This window comes from Phialemonium atrogriseum, assembly GCF_030411735.1.
Source record: "Phialemonium atrogriseum strain 8032-3 unplaced genomic scaffold QBC33scaffold_25, whole genome shotgun sequence".
NCBI lineage: Eukaryota > Fungi > Ascomycota > Sordariomycetes > Cephalothecales > Cephalothecaceae > Phialemonium > Phialemonium atrogriseum.
The window spans coordinates 358,464-379,054 of NW_026848162.1; the positions used below are offsets into that span (position 1 = coordinate 358,464).

General features: G+C 54.3%; 8 protein-coding genes across 8 annotated transcripts; 4 read left to right on the forward strand and 4 right to left on the reverse strand.

Moving 5' to 3' along the window:
- Positions 1 to 316: 316 nt before the first annotated feature.
- On the forward strand, positions 317 to 2,249 carry QBC33DRAFT_562055 (uncharacterized protein; the record flags this gene model as incomplete). Its single annotated transcript, XM_060430175.1, has 2 exons — positions 317 to 411; positions 464 to 2,249. The coding sequence occupies 2 exons, from the start codon at positions 317 to 319 to the stop codon at positions 2,247 to 2,249; spliced, it is 1,881 nt and encodes a 626-aa protein (XP_060280526.1).
- QBC33DRAFT_547759 (glycoside hydrolase family 25 protein) lies at positions 2,240 to 3,377 on the reverse strand. Its single transcript, XM_060428774.1, has 2 exons — positions 3,001 to 3,377; positions 2,240 to 2,923 (listed from the first exon to the last, which is right to left on the reverse strand). Exons 1-2 carry the CDS (start codon positions 3,141 to 3,143, stop codon positions 2,407 to 2,409), a joined length of 660 nt encoding a protein of 219 aa, XP_060280527.1. The 5' UTR covers positions 3,144 to 3,377; the 3' UTR covers positions 2,240 to 2,406.
- An 837-nt stretch (positions 3,378 to 4,214) lies between these two features.
- Positions 4,215 to 5,420, forward strand: QBC33DRAFT_203167 (ankyrin repeat-containing domain protein). Its single transcript, XM_060422612.1, has one exon. It carries the CDS (start codon positions 4,433 to 4,435, stop codon positions 5,336 to 5,338), a length of 906 nt encoding a protein of 301 aa, XP_060280528.1. The 5' UTR covers positions 4,215 to 4,432; the 3' UTR covers positions 5,339 to 5,420.
- Positions 5,421 to 5,496: 76 nt separating this feature from the next.
- On the reverse strand, positions 5,497 to 5,870 carry QBC33DRAFT_562058 (uncharacterized protein; the record flags this gene model as incomplete). The annotated part of the gene is made up of 2 exons (XM_060430176.1): positions 5,497 to 5,718; positions 5,760 to 5,870. The coding sequence occupies 2 exons, from the start codon at positions 5,868 to 5,870 to the stop codon at positions 5,497 to 5,499; spliced, it is 333 nt and encodes a 110-aa protein (XP_060280529.1).
- Positions 5,871 to 6,393: 523 nt separating this feature from the next.
- QBC33DRAFT_517931 (uncharacterized protein) lies at positions 6,394 to 7,114 on the reverse strand (the record flags this gene model as incomplete). The annotated part of the gene is made up of 2 exons (XM_060426214.1): positions 6,394 to 6,739; positions 6,846 to 7,114. 2 exons carry the CDS (start codon positions 7,112 to 7,114, stop codon positions 6,394 to 6,396), a joined length of 615 nt encoding a protein of 204 aa, XP_060280530.1.
- Positions 7,115 to 12,157: 5,043 nt separating this feature from the next.
- On the forward strand, positions 12,158 to 14,052 carry QBC33DRAFT_595683 (major facilitator superfamily domain-containing protein; the record flags this gene model as incomplete). Its single annotated transcript, XM_060431843.1, has 2 exons — positions 12,158 to 12,276; positions 12,344 to 14,052. The coding sequence occupies 2 exons, from the start codon at positions 12,158 to 12,160 to the stop codon at positions 13,938 to 13,940; spliced, it is 1,716 nt and encodes a 571-aa protein (XP_060280531.1). The 3' UTR covers positions 13,941 to 14,052.
- Positions 14,053 to 14,329: 277 nt separating this feature from the next.
- On the forward strand, positions 14,330 to 16,263 carry QBC33DRAFT_547762 (aldehyde dehydrogenase-like protein). Its single transcript, XM_060428775.1, has 3 exons — positions 14,330 to 14,524; positions 14,592 to 15,556; positions 15,639 to 16,263. The coding sequence occupies exons 1-3, from the start codon at positions 14,501 to 14,503 to the stop codon at positions 16,093 to 16,095; spliced, it is 1,446 nt and encodes a 481-aa protein (XP_060280532.1). The 5' UTR covers positions 14,330 to 14,500; the 3' UTR covers positions 16,096 to 16,263.
- QBC33DRAFT_547765 (uncharacterized protein) lies at positions 16,167 to 18,898 on the reverse strand. The gene is made up of 4 exons (XM_060428776.1): positions 17,828 to 18,898; positions 17,294 to 17,714; positions 16,925 to 17,216; positions 16,167 to 16,851 (listed from the first exon to the last, which is right to left on the reverse strand). The coding sequence occupies exons 1-4, from the start codon at positions 18,798 to 18,800 to the stop codon at positions 16,507 to 16,509; spliced, it is 2,031 nt and encodes a 676-aa protein (XP_060280533.1). The 5' UTR covers positions 18,801 to 18,898; the 3' UTR covers positions 16,167 to 16,506.
- Between the last annotated feature and the right edge of the window lie 1,693 nt (positions 18,899 to 20,591).

Here is a 20,591-nt window from a genome sequence, read left to right on the forward strand (position 1 = left end):
GGGAAAACCCACCAAAATAAAAAGACAGGGATGAAAGTCCGAGACTCGAGTGCGAACAAGCCAATCAGGAGTGGGGAAATGACCCACTCTCGAAATATATCCAACAGAATCCTTCGTCAGCATCAACGTCATGCGCCAGCGTCACCTTCAGCACAGCCCGAAGCTGGGCATCGCGACACCCTTCTTTAACCTCTCGGACTCTCCCTCTCGGACTTGGATGTCAACGACCCAGTCTAGTCACGAGCAGTCGCAGATCTGTCAGCGTACCTACATAAGACCAAGGCCTCGCCAAATTAGCTCCAATTTCCGCGGAGCCATGCCATCGTCGGCATCCCCAGCGTGTTCTGGCGAGGCCAGAACGTCAGGCAGGAAAGGGAACAAGAAGGTCAGAACGGGGTGCGTGACCTGCAAGTAAGTCCGCCCTTTGCACTTTGCAGAGGAAGATTGCTTAAATCTGTTCCAGGATCCGCAGGGTCAAATGCGACGAGGCCAGGCCTTTCTGTCTCCGGTGCACCAAGACGGGGCGGAAATGCGACGGCTACAAGTCCAAGCTTTCGGATCTCGCGAGCTTATCGCTCAGTCTGCCAGCAGTCCCTGGCCTCGAGACCCAAACGGAGCGCCGCGCCTTCGACTACTACCGAAGCCGGTCAGCCACCATCCTCGGAGGCACCGTCGCCGTCGGGTTCTGGTCCGACTTGGTCCTGAAGCTGAGCCTCTCCGAGCCGGCGGTGCGGCATTCTGTCCTTGCGCTGAGCAGTCTGCACGAGTACACCAATCGGACAGACAATGACGGCAAGTTGTCGAATTGGAATTTTGCGTTTCGCGAGTACGGCAAGGCCATGATTGCCATGAGGAGCTGGTCTCCCCAGTGTAGTGACGACCCGGCGGCGATACCGTTACTGGTGTGCCTGCTGTTCGTCTGCATCGAGTTTCTCGCAGGCCACGAGGCGGCATCCCAATTGCATATTTGTCAAGGGCGGAAGATCCTGTCGGAACTTGGGGATGCAAGCTCGGGTTCGCCCGCAATGGACATGATCAAGCGCGAGTTGGTTCCCATATACACGCGGCTCAGCCTATCGAGTTTTACTTTTGGAAGTCGCCCGTCAGCCATCCCGTGGCACCTGAAGGTGTCGGCTTCAGTACCCGCCGAGTTCTCTTCCCTGGACGAGTCGCGACACCTGCTGTACCAGATCCTGGACGAGGCACTCGACTTCAGCACCAAGGGGAAGTCAGCCGTCTACGCCCTTGAACCTCATCCCGCGGAGGTCGAAATATTCAAGATAACGCAGCAATATTTGCTTTCCCAGCTCACGCGATGGAACAACGCCTTCACCATACTCACGGCGAGGGACCCGGCACTAAACCAGGCAGCACTGAACCTGCTCATGCTATACTACCACGCGGCCCTCGTTTGGATATCCGTTGCCCTCCAGCGCTCCGAAACCGCCTATGACGCGCACACGGCAGGCTTCAGTTCTATCATATTCCTTGCTTCTTCGATCATACGCGCCAGACCGCCGGGCGAGAGCACGGATGCCTTTGGATTCGAGTCCGAGGTGATAGGGCCACTGTACTGGACCGCCACCAAGTGTCGTCATCCGTTGCTGAGGCGGGAGGCATTGAGACTGCTGATGAGAGACGAGGTGAGGAATCGGAGGGAGAATCTTTGGCATGGCGCTGGGGCCGCATTGATCGCAGCGAGGGTCATTCAGATGGAGGAGAGACACCAGGGCGCGGGGTGGAATGAAGATGCTCTCGCTGATCAGCAGCATTCTTTCCAACATGGGTTCATCCATGCAACAGAGGGTAGGACCACTCATCTCGGCGGTACAGAGAGTCCCGAGCCATACGAACAGGAAGTGCAGGTCCCGCTTTCGCAACCACCCACCTTTCCTCCAGGGACCCTCGCCTCCCTGTACGTCGACAAATCATCTCCAGACAGCATGTCCGACAGTGCCTCCACAGCGGAGGCCGGGGGTTACACTCCGGATCTGATCATGCCGCAACGTGGGCCACGCGGGCCGAGATTTTATATCCCAATACCCAGTGGTTCGGAGGCAAAGTTGGCCCTCTCAAGCCAGTCCGCGGCGGCGAACCTAGAGCCGCCATACGGCATTCCAGAGCATCGTCGCGTGAAGAACGCGCTGATCGGCCCTAAGGAGGGCGCAGGGACGTGGTTGACGGTGTTCATGGAGCCAGGAGAAGACGAGACTAAGTGGAAAATCACGAGAGAGTTCATCAGGCTATGACAAGAAGAGAGGGACATGCACACCGCATGAAGTTGCAAGTTCATCATTGGAGCGATATCACGCACAGTCGGAGCGTTGAGAGAGAATCCACCCGCATTTCCAACTTCCTTAACCAGCAGCCTACCCGCGCCGAGACTTTCCCCCAGACCTCCTCCACCTATCCAGTAGCCAAGGCAACCAACCGATCGTACGCGCCGTTGAAGACATCTGAGTCGCCCCCATGCGCATAAGAGTCACTATTCTGCCAAATGGTCTGATACGGCCAACCCCCGGGGATCGTCCCGGGCGAGCTCCCCCACCTCGCCAGCACGAGCGGGTTGGTCTCGGCGAACGCGTTGCTGTTGCCCGTGCACTCGCTCCACCACGACGGGCTCGTGTACAGCATGGGGTACCGCCCCGTCTTTCCGTGGTACCGGTCGCTAAAGGCGCGGATCCACGAAACCATGGCGCTCGCCGACAGCCCCCAACAGCCGGACTCGAGGTCCAGCATCCCCGGGAGCGTGATCCCGTCACCGCTCCAGCCGCCGCCGTGCGCGATGAAGTAGTCCGCCTGCGCCGCCCCGGACGTCTCGCCCGGGTGCGCGAAGTGGTACCCGCCGCGGATGAGGCCCGCCTTGGTGGCCCCCGTGTAGTGCGAGTTGAAGGTGGGGTCGATGTAGTCGGTGCTTTCGGTGGCCTGGGGGCGGGGGGAACGGGGTTAGGTGTCTGGGGGAGAGGAGGAGCGGAGGGGATTAAGGGAGGATGCTCTCAGACCTTGATGATGACGAAGCGGGCGCCGGAGGAGTATGCGGCTGCAAAATCCACCGAGGGCTGCCAGTTGGAGATGTCGAAACCTTGGACGGCCGCGTGGGCGGCGGTGGCGAGGGCAACGGTGGCGAGGAGTGAGTACTTCATGGTTGTTGTTGCGTGTTCCTTATGCTCCTAAACTGGTGGTGCTGGTGGTGCGGTTCAAATGCAGACAGTAGCAGACAAGATCGTTGGAGATCTTATACTTCGATGCCTTGCGTCGTAACGATTCGAAAGATCGCTCCGTCTTACCCCGAACCAAAGACATTCATTCCTCAAGACATCGTGCAACTCCTCACTTCTCTCTGTGGCTTGCAGCGCGCTCCAAGTCGAATAGGCAGGTGTCTCTGTTTTTACAGACGATCCTTCCCTATCTTGCACTGATTTGCGCGACTTTCTCAGCCACAGGGTCATTCCCCGGTTACAGTACTGCGGAGCATCTGCGGAGCATCTCGCTCCAATGAATCTTGATAGTTGAAACATGCCTAATTACTCGTGCCTTGTGAATGGTTCGTTTAGTTGGTTCTCTGCAGATCCCGAAATGGCACCCCCAATGGCCGGACGCAGAAGCTAATTGGTATTTGAGCCAGCAGCTGCTGTACGGATTAGTCTAAGTATAGAACAGCGGGGCGACAGTGAGGCGAAGCTCGACCAAACCAGCCTCACTGCAATGTCATTTTTAGGCACATATGTAACCTCATGTTGCAGCTCATACTTTTGATTAGCTAGCTCTTCGCCTGAAGTAGTGTGAGATGCAGTGAGTTGCACATGTATAGCAGGATAAGACGACTGGCGGTGTGATATCAAGAACGGGGGAGCATGCAATAGAACCCCTGGTATGCATATGGCAAAGAACCGAATTAAGTGTGAGTGCAGAGCAAGAACCTCGGACGATGAGATTCTGACCACAAGCCGGATGAGCCGGTGCGGTGGTTGCTTCTATTATTTGTCTTCGCAAAGCTGCTAAATATCAATCAAGGCTATGATACGCCAGTGAGCGTATCCAGCACTCCCTCCCAATTGCCCCAGAGGGGGATGGCCCCTGTGATTGAATATTTGTTAAATGAATATACATAGTATATACATATATGCAACGAATAACCTTTTATAGATGATAGGAATTCTGATCCCTGGGGACCTCGACGATTCACTTGGTTTTCTGCTACGTGGCTGGGCCAAGAGAATATCTGTGAAGTGCACTAGACATGATTTAGAGCCGCCGAGTTGCCCTTCACAGAAAACGGGATATTACACTCCTCTCATGGTCGCGTGATTAACATCATCGTCAGCTTACTCGCAGTTCGTGCATTTTTATCAACCCCGCCCGCATCCCGACTTCCCGACTCTTACCTGACCTTATTCTACATTTACTACTTTCAACTTCATCGCTGGCAGCCATGGCCGACAACCTTGATCCAAAATCCGAAGGACATCTGGGGCAGGAACAAAAGCTAACCGAAGAAGTCGACACGGAAAACAACTACTCAGACCTGCAGCTTGCTTCTGCAGAAGGAAACCTCGATCGCGTCTTGGAGCTCCTATCTCTCAACGCTGATCCGAATGAGCCACCGATCGGATATTACGGCAAAACAGCCCTCCAAGCCGCATCCTCAGCCGGTTATTTGTCCATCGTTGAGGCACTTCTCTCCTCCGGCGCGGAGGTGGATGCGCCAGGCGGCAATAACGGTGGACGAACCGCCCTCACAATGGCAGCCGAAGGTGGCCACCTCGAAATCGTCAACTTCTTGATCCTTAAGGGTGCAGATGTGAATCGCCCTGCAAGTCGCTACATGGGTAGGACCGCACTGCAGGCTGCCGCCGAAGGGGGCCATTTAGATGTTGTGAGGAGGCTACTCGACGAGGGTGCCCATATCAATGCGCCGGCTGCTCATAACAATGGGAGGACAGCTTTGCAAGCTGCTGCAGCCGGGCAGCACATGGAGGTTGTCGACTTGCTGCTTGCCGAAGGAGCAGATGTGAACACGCCGTTGATGAGGTACAAGGGCGTAACGGCTTTGCAGGCTGCCGCCTTAGCGGGCAATGCTCAGCTAGTCCGGAGACTTCTGGCCGTGGGTGCCGATGTTAACGCAGATGGGAGCTATTATAATGGTTATACAGCTTTGACTGCAGTTGCGGAAGTTGGCCATTTGGAGATCGCGGAATTGTTGCTTGATGCGGGTGCCGATGTCCAGAAGACTTCGGGAAACAAGCATTGGACACCACTTCACGTTGCGAATCTCAGAGGACACATGGAAATTGCGAAGCTTCTCAAGGAGGCTGAGGGTGATGGCCAACAGGCTTGACCAGATTGCGACATTAGGATCGGTGGCTGCCCGCATCGCCAACTCGGCCACCTAGTTCGGGTCAAGATCAATACGCGGCTTCCCTCCTCCATCTCGTTGTCGATTCCGCTATGTCGCAACCTTTTAGCGGAAACTCCCAAGGCCCAAGCGATCCCCCATTACTTCAACTTCTCACGCAGCGCCTTGGCACACTCCATAACCATCGCACTGGCGCCCGACAAGTGCAGATAGCTCCTCGCCCTCTCCTCGGTCCTGGCAATTGTCTTGACGTCGTCGAGGTCCCCGGTGTTCTCCTTCCTCTTGACAAGAAGGCTCCACCGCCACACGCCGTCCTCCTCCTCAACCCAGTCTGGCAGCCCGTCCCCCACGTTTCCCCGATCCTATACTTATTCGCCATTCCCCGCGGCGGGAAGGTGTTGACGAACGACAAGAAGGGGATTTTGGCAATCTCGCTGTTTGTCGCGATGTCGGCCACCGAGCCCGCAAAGCCAACGACGTTGAGCAGATAGCACACGTCTTTGCTTGCCGGCATGTCTATCCCAATGCTAAGGAAGTAGTATATCGCGCGAGGCGGGCCGAAGACGCTGAAGATCTCGTGCCATAGCTTGTGTACCTTTCTGATGAGATGTGGGGGGTAAAGAAGGGGCTGGTCTGGTATGTTGGAGATTTACCGCCTTAATGGGTTGGTCGTCTGCAGACCTCTCTCGAGCATTCTCATACGAGCAGAGGCAGACCAGAGTGTGGTTGCTACTCCCGTTCTTGCTGATTGCCACATAACGAAACTTGAGTGGGGAAAGGGGAGCTGTGTGAAATGTGACCCGTCCGCATACGATCACGACCGATCGTCTCCTTGGAGGGGCCATGGAGGTCATTTGGGGGGGGGGGAGGCAGGTTCTGACTGGACTGAAGACCTTATACGGCCTGGGCACCTTATAGTTTATATCAAAATTTCAGTGGATCTCATACGCAGTCTTAGATACTTTCGAAGTGAAATATTTACTGTAAATCGAAGTCGAAAGGCCCCGTAATAATTAAGATCCGACTTCCCCAGTTCCCTATCTCGCCGCCATCCCAGTTGTCGGCTTGGGCGCATCGCCGAAGGACTCGAGCAGGGCGTCGAAGTCCGCCTTTGCCAGGCGGGCTGCAGTAAGGTCGACCTCGAAGTGGTCCTTGCCGACGTCGTGGAAGCGGATCGAGGCGGCCGGGTCGGACGGCGTGTCGACGGCGTGGCTGCTGACGCCCCACCCGAAGGTCACATTGCCCGCAGGGTTGAGCTCGAAGCCGGCCCAGCTGCTGCAGCCGGTGCAGAGGATGTTGGCCACCCAGTGAGTCTCGTTTGCCGTCGAGCCCGAGTAGACGGCCGCCTTGGTGCCGTTGTACAGCTCCGGGGGGTGGTAGGCGCTACGTAATTATCAAGATTAGTAACGGCTATCCAAATATGAGAGGGGACTGTAATTATAAGTAGATGACAAGGGCAAAATGGCGTGGAAAAGAACCGCTCAATTACCTGGCCCAGCGTGGCGAGACCATAACGCCATCTCCGTTCTTCCACGCAATCAAGAGCGGGCTCCGGAGCATGCACCCGCCGGTCGCGAAACCGGCCCAGCCCGTAGCCACCGGAGCGATGATGGACAGCGCCAGGTCGAACGGCGCCGCCGTAGCTTCGGGGATGGCGATCTTGAAAGTCACATTGCTGGTGGGCTCTGTCCACACGTACTGGCCCTGGACGGAAGCGGCGGCCACCAAGACGGCACCGGCGAGGTTGGAGATCTTCATGGTGATAGCAGCTTGTAACAACACGAGTCAACTTCAGAAATGGGCAGATCAGGGTCGCTATCTCAGTATACGAGGGACAGATGGGGGAAAGGGGCGTTGTCCTCCGTCAGGGGTGGGGCTTCTACCGGACCAGAGGTCCCTTTATGTATTACTCAAACTCAGCAGTCCAGCATATTGGGATTCCCGTGAAATATACTACTGACGTCGCCATCTCCTACTATTGGCGAACATATAAATTTAGAGTGTCTAGATGTCATAGCCAACCGGCATTACCATTAGCGACGACATGATTGGATGGTTCCGTCGGCGACGGCAGGTATTTTAGGAGCTCGATCCAAGCTCCCCGCCAGGCTGGCCGGCAAATAGCTGTACCTGCAATATAAAACCACCGACCCGCCTGCACCAATTCAGTCGCGGGTAAATATCGCGGCTTTTGCCGAGTGCCATCTAAATCTGAGCTGGCTCTCGCTGGGATTCGTTTCACTTTGCGGGTCCTCAGAAGGACGAATTGGGATTTGGAGCTGCATAAATCTCCAGGCGCCACAATATGTGACCACGGTCGAGGCCCCCTTGCCGACTGCATGGTCGATAATTAGAGGTGGGTTGCAGATTCTAAGACCCGACGGTGTGGTGTTTGCTTAATCTTCCGCTACCTCGTTTGCGGTGATGGTGCGCAGACGGGCATTGCTTGATAGAAGCTTGCATGCTTAGCAAGACGCTGGCAGCCAAGATGGGAATGCCATCTATGCAGAAATAAGTACGTACATACTTGCCCAATCTGGCAATGTTCGTCGACAACACTCACTCCTATTGGCTGCCCTTAGCAAGGTAACTATACCATCACCACATAGTCGCTGTTAGGTAGCGGTAATTACGAGCTCTTGATACAAACTAACTGACGCATGTGTCGTCCAGCTGCTAGTTCCATGAGTTGCAACTCCCCAGGGATCTAATCACATGGGTAAGGACGCAGAGGTGTTGTTCGACAACGAAATGGCGAGCCAGATGGTCCAGATAATGGACAAACGGTGCAGCATACACAGCCCATCGGCGTCAGGAAAGGAGCTATGTGTTCTTGGGGGCTTCGTGCTGACTTGGCCTCGTTGAACGCTAGGCGGGATGGGTTCATCACGCCTACTCAGCGAAATGCATGAAGCAGTTTAGGGGGAAAATATATTGTACGGAGTAATTTAGATGTTACATTCAACCCAATTCGAATATCTCGTTCCTTCAGTATCGGCATGGCCGCTCTTTAAAACCCAAGCTATCCTGTTCATCAGTCTCCAAGTCCCCATTTGTTCGCGTGGAGAATTTGCCGAAGGGCGTCCCTGCTACGTCATGCCAGCCATGGCCCATCCACAAGCCGCATCCAACAGACAAATACATCCAGGCATACAGCGGCTGCGTCTCGCAGTTGTGAGAAGGCGGAACGGAAATACATTGCCCAATTCGTTCTGCTCCGTTATGCTAGGCAGGGGATACTGCCTGAGCAAGCCCTTGTACAGATTAACGGTAGTTCCTCCGGAATTAATTCGGTGACTTGTGGCGGCTCCGTTACATGCTCAAGCCAGAGTGGCGGTCAACCTTCTGTCCACCTCACTTCCCCCAAGACCAAATTTCGAAGTCGTTCTCTTAATGCAGCTACAATGGATGATAAAGACGACGACTTCACACTGTTATACTGCATCTCACAGATTCAATGTCGGTTATGCCAATTTGACTTGGAAGAAGGCAACACAGTTGTTGCATATGCGTTATTCTGTCTCTGGTTTTTTGTCAACAACTAAGCTATACTTCGGTATCGATAATAGGCAACGCTTGTCCTCTTTTGCTTTCTCTTTAGACAAGCCATTCTTTAACCCTATCCTCCGCATCTAGTTCCACATATGCAGTCCAGCTTGCAAATTAAGCAATCTTTGCATTCCCTTCTTCCATAGCAGATGCTTCGATTTCAAACGCAGACTCGATCCAGTCATGCCAAACCTTCTTGCAGCCACAGAGTATAGCTTCTAGCCTTCCTCTTACAAGGGCTGAAAAAGATTCAATCTCATATAGGGCTGTCTTTCGCAAAAGCTATTAGCCACCTTGCTAGTCAGGCTCCTACTAGAGATCTTGGCAATGGTAGCTAAGTTGCTTATACATAAATATGCAGTTGTGATAGCCTAAGAACAAGTGCTAGAAGACAAAGATTCTAGTCATTTACCTCCTGATTTTACCCTTGACCTTACCTGCAATGTATACGCATAGTACTATAAGTTTGACAGTGTTTTCTATATCAAAAACCTTTGGAATTCTAAGTTAGAAAAAGGCAAGGATAAGCTGCTGTTGTTAGATGTACAAAAGAAAGGCACTATCTGCAAGATTTTCGTTGCAGAAGACTATCTTAGGATTTAATCAGTGCATTTTGCTTTATCTAACATATCCAGGCCTTAATCTATAGCAAGAGCATGGTGGAAGGATATGTCAAGATTAGCTGGGATTACAAATATCAAAATAAAAACATATGCAAGTAAAGCTACTGCCTATTTTAGGTCAAGGCTAACCAGCTACTAGAGTATCAAACTTAGAGATCTTCTTGATGCCTTACAGGCCTACTTCTCTAACATCTATTAAGCAGCTCCTTAACATCTGACAAAGGTTAATGATCTTAACACGCTTTGCAGTCTAGATAATTACCTAGATTGGCTTTGCATGTGATACTTTGATTGCAATACTTTAGGAATGACAGGATACTTAGTAGCTAACGATAGAGAAATGGTTGCTTTAATATATACACATTAGCAAGACAGCAATGTTTAAAATTTTACAATAGTATTAACTTAGCATTTTACTAGATCTATATGCTGGTTGACAAAAGGAAGTATTTGACAGAAATCTGTAACGGGTCGCAGGACCCAGGTCGGCAGCGGGACGGAGGCACGGGGGTGATCAGTCCGACTGACTTATACGAGGTGGCTAATTGGCACGGGTTCCGAGGGAGAGGGCGGTCGCGACAGTATTGCTAGTAAATCAGGTAGGAAACTGTCTCGAGTAGCTTCTCGGCCAGAACGTATATTGAAGCCTGCCCTCGTAACCCTTCGGGCAGGTCCATCGCGGTCTTTAACTCAGGGCTGCCCGGGGGTCCCTACGCGGGCCCCCCGCGGGGACCCCGTAGGACCGGCCGGCCGGGCTAGCTGGACCTTCCTACCCCGCAGGGCAGTACCATACTAATTACAGGGCCTTCCAATTAAAGGCCGCGCTTGCGCTAATCACTTAAAGCCACTCATGCGGCAGACCAAGCCACCTCGGCCACCAGGCTTTCCTAGGCCCCGCGCGTTGGGGCTGGGGCAATATTGACCCAGGCCTTCGGGGCGTAACACGCGCTGAATCTGGGCCAGATTTACGGCCGACTCTCTTGTCGCGTCAAGGATGTCGAATTTATACAGCTGGTGTTGGGAAGATACTCCCAGAGCGCCTCTAAGGGCTTCTAGAGGTTCTAAGGAAGAAAGATTTAAAAGGTGCTACGGTTCGGGCAATCGACCTGAAGGCATTCGCAAGACTTCCCGATGTCAGTCCCCGCCTTGAAACTCATATGACACACCCAGGGCGACTCCAGCCACACGAAATGTGGCTGTGCGGCTAACGCCATCCACAATCACCCTGCCTGAGGACTTTGAAGTCTGCGCAGAATTTGTGAGCATTTTGCGCAAACACACGACGCATGAGAAACCCTGGCCAGAAAAGTGGGTCTCGAAAGTCTGCGCAAGCCTTTTGCGCAAACACACGGCACATGGGGAAGCTTACATGCTTCCACGTAATTCATCCTACCACTGTGCCACGTCTCCAACATGGAGCAGTTTCCGCGAACCGACGTGCTGTGGCTACGCTTGCAGTCTTCATACCCTGTCTGGTTACGGAAAGCTTGTTGGAGCTCTTTGCGTCAGAAACTCTGGCTCGACTGACAGCAACTCTCACCAATGGGACGGACTTGGTCACCAAGCAATGTCCGTCGGGATAGCCAACTCGCTCGGATCCGAACACACCGCTCGACAGATATAAGAACGCCCTTCCCGGTTAACTCCACCACATCATGATTGATCGCCTCGCGTGTTTGTGTAAATGTACTGACCTGGTCGTTGCAACTCCAGGCTTTCGTAGGTACCTAGTGCTGCAACCACGTCCATTTGTACAGTACAATAATCATCGATTTTCACAGTTATTGCGCACAGCACTCTTTTTACAAGAGTCTTGGCGTACGGATAGGGCTGTGGTGATGGAGGTCGTTGAAAGTAAATTCACTAATTAGTAGTGTTGGAGACAAGCTTCACAAGCGGTACCACTGGGTTGGACAATGTTCGCACCAGTGGCTATCAAGCTTTGCTGGAAGACATTTCCCTGTCCGTCGGGTGGCAGGGGCGGGTGCCGGACTGCCGGTAGAGACCAGAGGTTGGTGGAGCACCCTGCCTAGCAGTCCAACACCTTCCTGTTCCTGGTTAACACACCCCTCAACACTAGTACACATGTAGCACAATGCAGGATGGGGGTTTTTTGATCGCCGAATGATGATCTTATCTCATTCTCAGATAATCTGATCAAGACCCACCACAGCTTGACATCCCAGAGTCGTGCCCCTACACAGGGCCATCAAATTAGGCCGTATTTGGGTATATAATCCCGCTATTACGTATACGATTGACATTTCTGGAAGGCATGCTTTATCTAGGGCACTCAGTTACCTCTAGTAAATGCCCCCTGATTTCTACTTATTTCCCGTACTCTTCAAAAAGATACGTTGCCTGTCATGTGTTCTATGTAACCCTGCCTTACCTAGCCTCTCGTGTTGCCTCCTTATGCAGAGCTATTGGCCGATGCCGGACGAGTCGCACATGTCTGTCCGTAAACATTTACAAATATACCCTTTGCCCGTTGCTGGCTGCAAGTCTCAAACGACCTCGTAACCATACACTGTTTTTTTCTTCTTCCTTTTTCCCTTCCTCGAAATGCCCTTGAGATTCTAGGGTACAAGTCTAGCAATCCTATCCGTACCAGAAACTACCCGCAACCATGGCGTCTGGGGAGGACAACAAAACCACTTTGGATCCCATCACCCCGGATGCTATTCCCTCGCTCGAAATCAGCGTTAGCCAGCCAACCACCACACAGAAGTGGCTCCTCTGGATTTTGTACGAACACGTCTTTCCCCTGGTTAATACGGCAACTGACTCGCTTGACCCAATTCCGCAATATTAGCTACGCATTGGTCATCTACGTTCAGGGTCTGAGCAGCTTCACCTTGTCCGTCTACCTCAACACGGCGGCCTCTCTCTTCAACGGCAACATCCAGTACACGACAATCTCTACCGTTCAGGCCATCATTTACGGCGTGGCCAATGCCGCATTTGCGAAGATCGCCGACGTCTTTGGGCGGCCCATGATCCTCGCAGGATCCATCGGGTCATATGCGCTCGGCACGATAGTGCTCGCGACAGCTCAAAACATCGGCACTCTCTCAGCGGGGATGATCTTCTTCTCCTTCGGCAACACGGGGATCAACTTCTCCACCAACATCATTATTGCTGACCTGATTCCTGCCCACTGGCGCTGCACCGTCACAAACCTGACGCTCATGCCCTTCATCATCAACTTCGGCATAGGTTCCAAGATTACCGGAGCCTTGGTCCCGGACCAATGGAGGTGGGGTATCGGAATGTTTGCCATTCTGGTGCCGGTCACTGCGACTCCACTGGCCTTCTACCTGTTCAGCATAGCCCGCCGTGTCTCGCGCTCCGAAGAGACTCCCAAGCTCACCCTAGCCAGGCTGCGCATCGTCGTCTCTTCCCTCGACTTACCTGGCCTGTTCCTGCTGCTCATTGGCTTTGGACTTCTCCTGCTACCTCTGACAATTGCTGATCAAGCGCCACGGGGTTATGGCACTGGCTATATTATTGCCATGTTTGTTCTTGGCGGCGTCGCCCTGGTCGCCTTCCCCTTCGTCGAGAGTTGGGTCTCGTATCCCGCCGTCAACCTGCGGCGCCTGCGCCACGTCGACTCCGGCATTGATGTTATCATTGCAACTTCCATCTCCATGGCCGATGCCCTGTCTACGATGGTGGCCTTCACGCCTTCTTACAACTGGGTCAGGATAACCTTCGACTATAGCGTGCAACACGCCACGTACTACCTGTACGCCGGCAGTCTCGCCGTGGTCATCTTTGGCATTGCCGGCGGCCTCGTCGCCACCGCCACGCGCCGCTACAAGTGGCTGACCGTGTTCGGCGGCGCAACTCGCCTGATGGCCCTGGGCCTGATGTACCGCTACCGTGGCCCCGAGAGTTCTACGGCCCAGATCATCATCCCGCAGATCCTCCAGGGACTGGGCGGCGCAGTCATGACGGCCAACCTCCTCGTGGCGGCCCAGATCAGCGTGCCCCACGCCGACGTCGCCATGGTCACGGGCATATTCCTCATGGCCGGCGGTGTCGCCGATGCCGCCGGCAGCGCCATTGCCGGCGCGATCCAGCAACAACTGCTGCCAGCCCTGCGCGAGTTCTTGGCCAGCACGGCGGATGACGCTGCCATACAGGCCATCTACGAACAGGGCTATCTAGCCCTGGACCCCGACTACCCGCTCGGCAGCCCCGTTCGCACGGGAGCTATCCTCGCGTGGGAGAAGAACACGCGTCAGATTCTAGCGACTGCCATTGCAATTGCGGGGCTGAACTTTCTGTTGTGCTTCGCACTCAAGGATCGTGTCTTGCCCGAGACTCAAAACAGAGTGACGGATGAGGACACTGGATTGCCTGTGCCGATGATTGAAGCGGACCGGGCGAAGACTGTAGATGCTTGACCATAGAGGCTCGGTCAAGGGCGATCTCCAATCAGTGCAGATGCTGTGTAATGATGAGGCTCTAGCTAATGTAGTTTTCTCTTATCAAGGCTGCCAACTTGCAACGGTAGATGGTGTCGCGAATGAGTTTCAATACGCGCTGTCGAAGTTTTCCACTGTAGATAGGCAGCGCTAAAGGAATAATTACTAAGCTGGCCTAGAGCACGTCGACTGCACGTAAAAAGACATTGACGTGTAAATCCTATCATCGGACAGTTGATAGGTCAGTCAGGCTAGTGCTACACTGACGTCGTCGAACGGATCGGCAAATCTGGCTGCTTAAGGAGCTTGGCGTTCCCTTCCAGTGGGTCTTGGGCGAGGCATGATTGGGCTGACACACTGAGAAACTGGGGGCCGGAATATGCCGAATGGGGAGCCGATGGGTAACGTCCCCCGCTCGGAGAGGGGCTCGGAGAGGGGCCTCAAAAGGCACGCAAGGTGCGTCTCGAGTCGTACAGCCGCGGCCGTGAAACCACACCACTTATTACAGAGTTCTATTGCAAACGATCCTTCTAGAAGACATGGCGTCCCAACTCGATATCAAGGTAAGCAGAAGACTGGACCCTTGGTTGCCGTATCTGTCTGCCGGTTATTAACAAGGACAAACGGCAGAGCTACCCTGGCAATATCATCAATAACCAGTTTGTGCCGACCCCAACAACGCGGCATTCGATTGACCCTGCCACCGGCGAGTCCCTCTACGAGGTTCCTGTTTCGAGGAAGGAGGATCTTGATGTCGCTGTCAGGCATGCCCGCGAGGCCTTCAAGACATGGTCCAAGACCACCCATGAGGAGCGAGCCAAGCTCATGCTGGCCTTTGCTGATCGGATAGAGGAGAACCGCGAAGAGCTGGAGAAGCTGCAGACTATGGAGCAGGGTAAGCCCCTGAGTCTGTCCCATACTGAGGTTGAAATGACCATCACCTGGCTGCGGCAGTTTGCAACCATGAAGATCGAGCAGGAAATAATCGAGGACACGGATGAGCGGACCATTTACCAAACCTTCCCCCCACTGGGAGTCTGCGGCGCCATTGTCCCCTGGAACTGGCCCATCCTCCTGGGCATGGGCAAGCTCGGCCCTGCGCTGATGACGGGCAATACCCTCATCATGAAACCTTCGCCCTACACTCCATACTGTGATCTGAAGCTTGGCGAGCTGGGCATGTCCGTCTTCCCCCCGGGCGTCTTCCAGGTTCTGAGCGGGAATGACGATCTCGGCCCGTGGATGACTGAGCACCCTGACATCGACATGATCACCTTTACCGGATCCATCCCCACGGGCAAGCGGGTGGCAGCGAGCTGCTCCAAGACCCTGAAGCGATACGTGCTCGAGCTTGGCGGCAACGACGCTGCCATCGTGTGTGACGATGTCGTGATCGAGAAGTGCCTGCCAAAGATTGCCACGCTGTCGTTCCTGAACTCGGGACAGATCTGCATGCTTACCAAGCGGATCTACGTCCACGAGAAGATCTACGACCAGTTCCGGGACGCCATGGTCGAGTTCACAAAGAACCACGTCAAGACCGGCGGTGGTTTCGAGCCTGATGTTGTGGTCGGCCCTGTCCAGAACAGCATGCAGTAAGTCCTCTCCTCCTACTTAACTCCGAGTGCTCCCCCGAGAGCGGGCTGACGGACGGACGTCTGACTGCGTGCACCCCAGGTTTGAGCTTGTCAAGGACATGTATTCCCAGATCGAGAAGTGCGGGTGGAAGACGGCGCTGGAGGGCAAGGTCCGGGAGACGTCCAAGGGGTACTTCATCGAGCCGGCCATCATCGACAACCCGCCCGAGGACTCGCGCATCGTCACCGAGGAGCCATTTGGGCCCATCGTGCCACTCTTGAAGTGGTCGTCTGAGGATGACGTCATCGACCGTGCCAACGCCCTCAAAACCGGCCTTGGGGCTTCCGTGTGGAGTGCCGACTTGGGCCGCGCCGAGAGGATGGCGAGGCAATTGAGCGCGGGCAGCGTGTGGGTGAACTCGCACTTCGATGTCGCGCCCAACGTCCCCTTCGGAGGCCACAAGGAGAGCGGCATCGGTATAGAATGGGGAATCGAAGGGTTCAAGCACTACACAAACACCACAAGCCTCTGGGTATGGAAGAATGTCTTCAACTGAGGTAGTGTTTGTATGTACAGTAGTTACATACAACCCATCTCAATCGTGTCGATCAGACTGGGCACGGCACTGCAACAACGATATTATGTCAGTCTCTAGTATACTTGCATAGCATACCAATGAGCACCCACCAACTGTGAGATCCAGTTTATACCTCTCATCACCCAAACAAATGTTCAAGAACTCGGCTCTCTGTAAATCCTGCCTAACATGGATGTCGGGCTGCATCCGATTGGTCAAACCCAGGACTCATTCCCGGGTCTGCCTCGGCCCCACCAGTCGGAGGTAGCGAGATGTGTATGGCTCACTGCGATGAACGGGGGGTGGATCTTGCTGAACGTCCCAGATACGATAACTGGCCTACAGTTGATCCTTTTTAGCATTAATTTCCTCGATTGATAGGTTTTTAGCTCAAGGCATATCCGGCCTTAGCCAATCGAACGTGTCCAAGAGTTCAAAGTTGAAGTCCAACTGCGCCGAAACATCCCAGTCCAGCGCCCCGAGGGCACCGCCGCTCTGCGTCGTGGCGTTGAGATTGTGGTCCAGGACATGCTGGATGATGGACTTGCAATTAACGCACAGGGCCCCGTTCGGCGCGGACGGACCAACCCAGTCGAGGAAGCCGACAAGGAGACTCAGCTGCTGGACGATGGTGGATCGGCTCAATTTCGGATTCTTCGGGTGCGTGCCGTAGAAGGTCGGCCTGAGAAGCTCCGAGCAGAGGATGCCACCTCCTGGCGCGGCAAAGGCCATCAACTTTTGTCGACATGTCAGTGGATCTCCAAGAGCAATGATCGGGGGGAAGTATATGTCAGATATTCGGTCTTACAAGCCACTCGAAATCGCCGCGGACTCCCGCCAGTCGGTCTTTGTGCGTCCAGAAGATCAGCGTCAGGCTGACCATCTCGAAGCTGGTCAGCAGCAGTTCGCCTTCGTCTACCTGACCATATCGGAGCATCAGCCGCTCCGCGAAGAAGACATTCTGGAGATGCTCAAGCTGGACCAGCAACCTGGCATACATGGTTTCAATGTCCACGCTCGGGTCGCAGAGGTTCTCGGGACGGTAGACCAAACCTTGGGGGAACTCTGAGAAGATCGCCTTTCCTCGGGCATTGATGTCTCTAATCAAGTAGTACATCAAACCAGTCAGCGCAGTCCAGCAGTCTAGTCGTTGGGGAAATGGGTAGAAAATACGCACAGCAGTGCCTCCAGGGTGGTGCCCTTCCCTGTGCTCAGGGCAATCTCAATGAGCTCATCCCGGACGAAGGCGAGCATGGCCCGCGCACGGATGAGCGTAGAGGAATATACACCGCCGCTGGTGTTCCACCCCTTGTCATCCAGAGAAGCAACCGCCTGCACGAGCGTCGGACCGTCGGAGAGCAGGTCTTCGTCTCGGAGGTCGAGGGGGAGCGGAGTCGAGGCGTAGCGGTGGCTGATGAGGGGTGGCCGGCCGGTGAAGGACACCATAACCTTGTCGAGCACGAAGGCGTATGCGAAGAGCCGCCGCCTGTTCTCGGAAAAGAACGAGGGAGTGTACGAGGGGTTGCCTTGCTCGGCATGCCGCCCGAGGAAGGTCAGCAGGCTTAGTGTTTCTCCATGGCGGGTCCAACAGGAGAGACCTGATTATTGGCTGATATTAGCAGAGTGTAACCTTGAAAGCTGCGGCTGCATAGCTGTAGAGAAGAGAGTCCCCTATCACTGTGCTAGGAAGAAAAATATTGTCAAGACCTACTAGCATCCCCGAGAAGCACCGAGTCCATCGTCGTCTGCTTCAAGCAAAGATAGACCAGGAGATCATTCCCTCCAGAAAAACGGCGGGCCAGGTCAACGCAGTGTGCCAGACATTCCCGAGCCGCCCGCGACCAGCCCTCGACAATAGCCCTCCTGGGGGGCGCGCATGGATAGCCAGGCACCCTATCGGTAATCGGCTCCCAGAAGGTGAAGAGAAGGCCGAGTGACTCCCACCGCAGATTTGGTCCGGTGAATTGGCCCATCCATTCGTCGGGGTCGCGGTGGTCGAGGAATGGCCGGGACGTGTTTCTGCAGATCGCCTGCGCCATTGCCTCCAATTCGGAATCGCCCCGGCTTCCCCCCTGGTTGGCCCGATGTACGCCACCGAGCGACCGGAGGACACGCGTGGCTGCAAGGCGGACCCAGGCCTGGCTGTGGAGGGGAGCGCTTCGGAAGGAAGCCTCCCCCCCGTAGGGTTCGGGAAGATTGCGCAGAACGATGAGACACATGTCGCGAATAGTGGGGGACAGGCGTTCCGGGTGGTCACCACCACCACCACCACCAACCGGAGCGCCAAAGTCGCCGGCTTGGAGCTGGGGCAGCCCGACGTCAGATCCGTGGAGGAGGGACAGGCTGTTCCGGGTCTCCTCGAACACGGCGGAATAGCTGGTGAACCCCAGATATCCGGATCCAGACGCCGCTGGAGTCGTCGATGACGACTGCCCGTCGGGGCTTGCAGCGTGGATGGAGTCGGCCGATGTCGAGCCGCTCGGCGTCAGGGCCGCTTTCCTCGGCCTTATCGACCTTTGGTCGGTGATTGTGTAGATGCATGCGGCTGCCTGTCCCCTCTTCCGGCATCTATTACAGATCGGTTGCGCGTGGTCGCAGGCCACCTTGCGGTTTCGGCAAGGATCGCATGCTTGGGCTCGTCCATTGAGGCGTCGGAGAAGCGGCGGCTCCTCCGTCTGTTCCATGACTGCTTTTTGCAAGAATCGCACGTATCAAGTTCCCAGGATCGATCAAGGATGGCTTAGCGGACCGTCGCCGTCGTAATTCCGAAGTTCCCTTCGGCTTGAAATGAAATGGAGCCGAGAATTCGAGACTCGACTCGGCTTGAAAATTCAGTCTACAGGTGCTATCGGCTCCGGCTTCGGCCTCGGCTTGAAAGTGGAGAAGGACAAGCCAGGAACGGAATAGTGTGCGCCCTGTGCGATGTCGACTCAGCCCCACATAGACGACGTCCGCTTCGGAAAGCCAATAGATTTCGTCAGAGTCACTCGGCCAGCAGCCAAGAGTCGGGTCATCTACGCCGAATATTACGGATTGCATGCATTTGTAAGGGGGGTATGCGTCAGTCCTCAACGACATGCTGACATATTGCAAATACATTGGTGACTCAAGTTGGCTTTCTATGTCAAATTGGAGTCACAGGCCAGATACTTAAGGTCCTCTCACGCCTGCAAAGTTGACGACCACAATCTTCATCACAATCACCAACTAATTCACTACACGCTCCCCATTCACGAAAGACCCCACCAATCCTTCGACCCTCCGACTTATTGATACACCAATACATCAATCCTTCTTTTCAAGTGTTTCGTCCCACGCCTTACCTCGATCAGCTCCAATCACCCTGACCTCGCCCACTACACTACCATGTCCACCCAATCCACACCCATGTCCCTATCATCAGCCCCTTATCAGGCGATGAATGACTCACAAACAACTCTGGTTGGGAAGCCTCGCGTTTCCACCTCCGGTAAGGCCCCCTATTTGGCATGGGCTGCCCACTCCCTTGGCCTGGGTTGCCCACTCCCTTGGCACCGTGTTCCATGGCTAACTTCCGTGACACTTAGATTCCCTCACATCCACTGTGGACTTGAAGGGAGGTTTGAAGGAAAAACTGAAGGCGAAGCTCACGTCCAAGTCGCAGGGCGCAGAAAAGGCACCTCAAAACCCTCAGACAAGGACAGTCAGCACGTGGGAGGCCCTTGCTTGTGAGTCTCCCCTCTTCTGAATGATGAGGGGCTACAACTGACTGTCTTTAAGTGCTGAAAGCATAGAGCTTTCCTAGTCCATCTGGATATTTTTCGATTGACAACTCCGTTTATCGGCAGTGAGATCGTTGGATAGACATGGGGCAATGGACCTGGATAAACCTCCAGAATGGAGCATGGCGTAATATGGGGCGGCGGAATCGCTGCTGCGTCGACGACGACACACAAAACGGCGCTGCATGATTGCGCTGCTGCTACGCAGAATATTATACCCACCAAAGTTACGCAGCGATGACTTGAGCAGACGCACGGGAAGGGGGGTTTTCACACTTGATATTCGATTTCTATGTTCGGTTAATAGTGAGCGAGGGAGAGTTGTATATCGAAACGAGCGCCAGATGACTGGCGAACTTAATTATTAGTTAATAGATCTTTCGCTAGATTTACGTTAATCCCCATGCTAGGCATTAACTTCGTTTGGGTCAGCTCGAGTCAAATTCATCCAATCTTCTTCGTCGCTCCCGAAAACCTCCTTAGCTACCCGCTGTAGCCCTTCCGAATAGTCTCAGCGAAGTCTTTGGGCTCCGCGTGTCCCGCACAGGTCTCCTGCCCCAGGAGTAGCCTGCTCATGTTATTCACTTACTGCTGAAGCTGCCGAGGCTGCATTCACTTCCCCCAGCCACTTCACAATGATACGTAACGTCGGGATATTTAATTTCGTTCGTTTGCACACGCACTCGACCAAACCCTCTGTAACTCATCAATTTT

Coding starts and splice junctions, on each gene's coding strand:
- QBC33DRAFT_547762 (XM_060428775.1), top strand. CDS start 14,501: ATGGCGTCCCAACTCGATATCAAG. Junction 14,525..14,591: donor CGTCCCAACTCGATATCAAG/GTAAGCAGAAGA, acceptor GACAAACGGCAG/AGCTACCCTGGCAATATCAT. Junction 15,557..15,638: donor CCTGTCCAGAACAGCATGCA/GTAAGTCCTCTC, acceptor CGTGCACCCCAG/GTTTGAGCTTGTCAAGGACA.
- QBC33DRAFT_547759 (XM_060428774.1), bottom strand. CDS start 3,143: ATGAAGTACTCACTCCTCGCCACCGTTGCCCTCGCCACCGCCGCCCAC. Junction 2,924..3,000: donor CGCTTCGTCATCATCAAGGT/CTGAGAGCATCC, acceptor CCGCCCCCAGGC/CACCGAAAGCACCGACTACA.
- QBC33DRAFT_203167 (XM_060422612.1), top strand. CDS start 4,433: ATGGCCGACAACCTTGATCCAAAATCCGAAGGACATCTGGGGCAGGAA.
- QBC33DRAFT_547765 (XM_060428776.1), bottom strand. CDS start 18,800: ATGGAACAGACGGAGGAGCCGCCGCTTCTCCGACGCCTCAATGGACGA. Junction 17,715..17,827: donor GGTGCTTCTCGGGGATGCTA/GTAGGTCTTGAC, acceptor GCCAATAATCAG/GTCTCTCCTGTTGGACCCGC. Junction 16,852..16,924: donor GCGGCGATTTCGAGTGGCTT/GTAAGACCGAAT, acceptor TGTCGACAAAAG/TTGATGGCCTTTGCCGCGCC.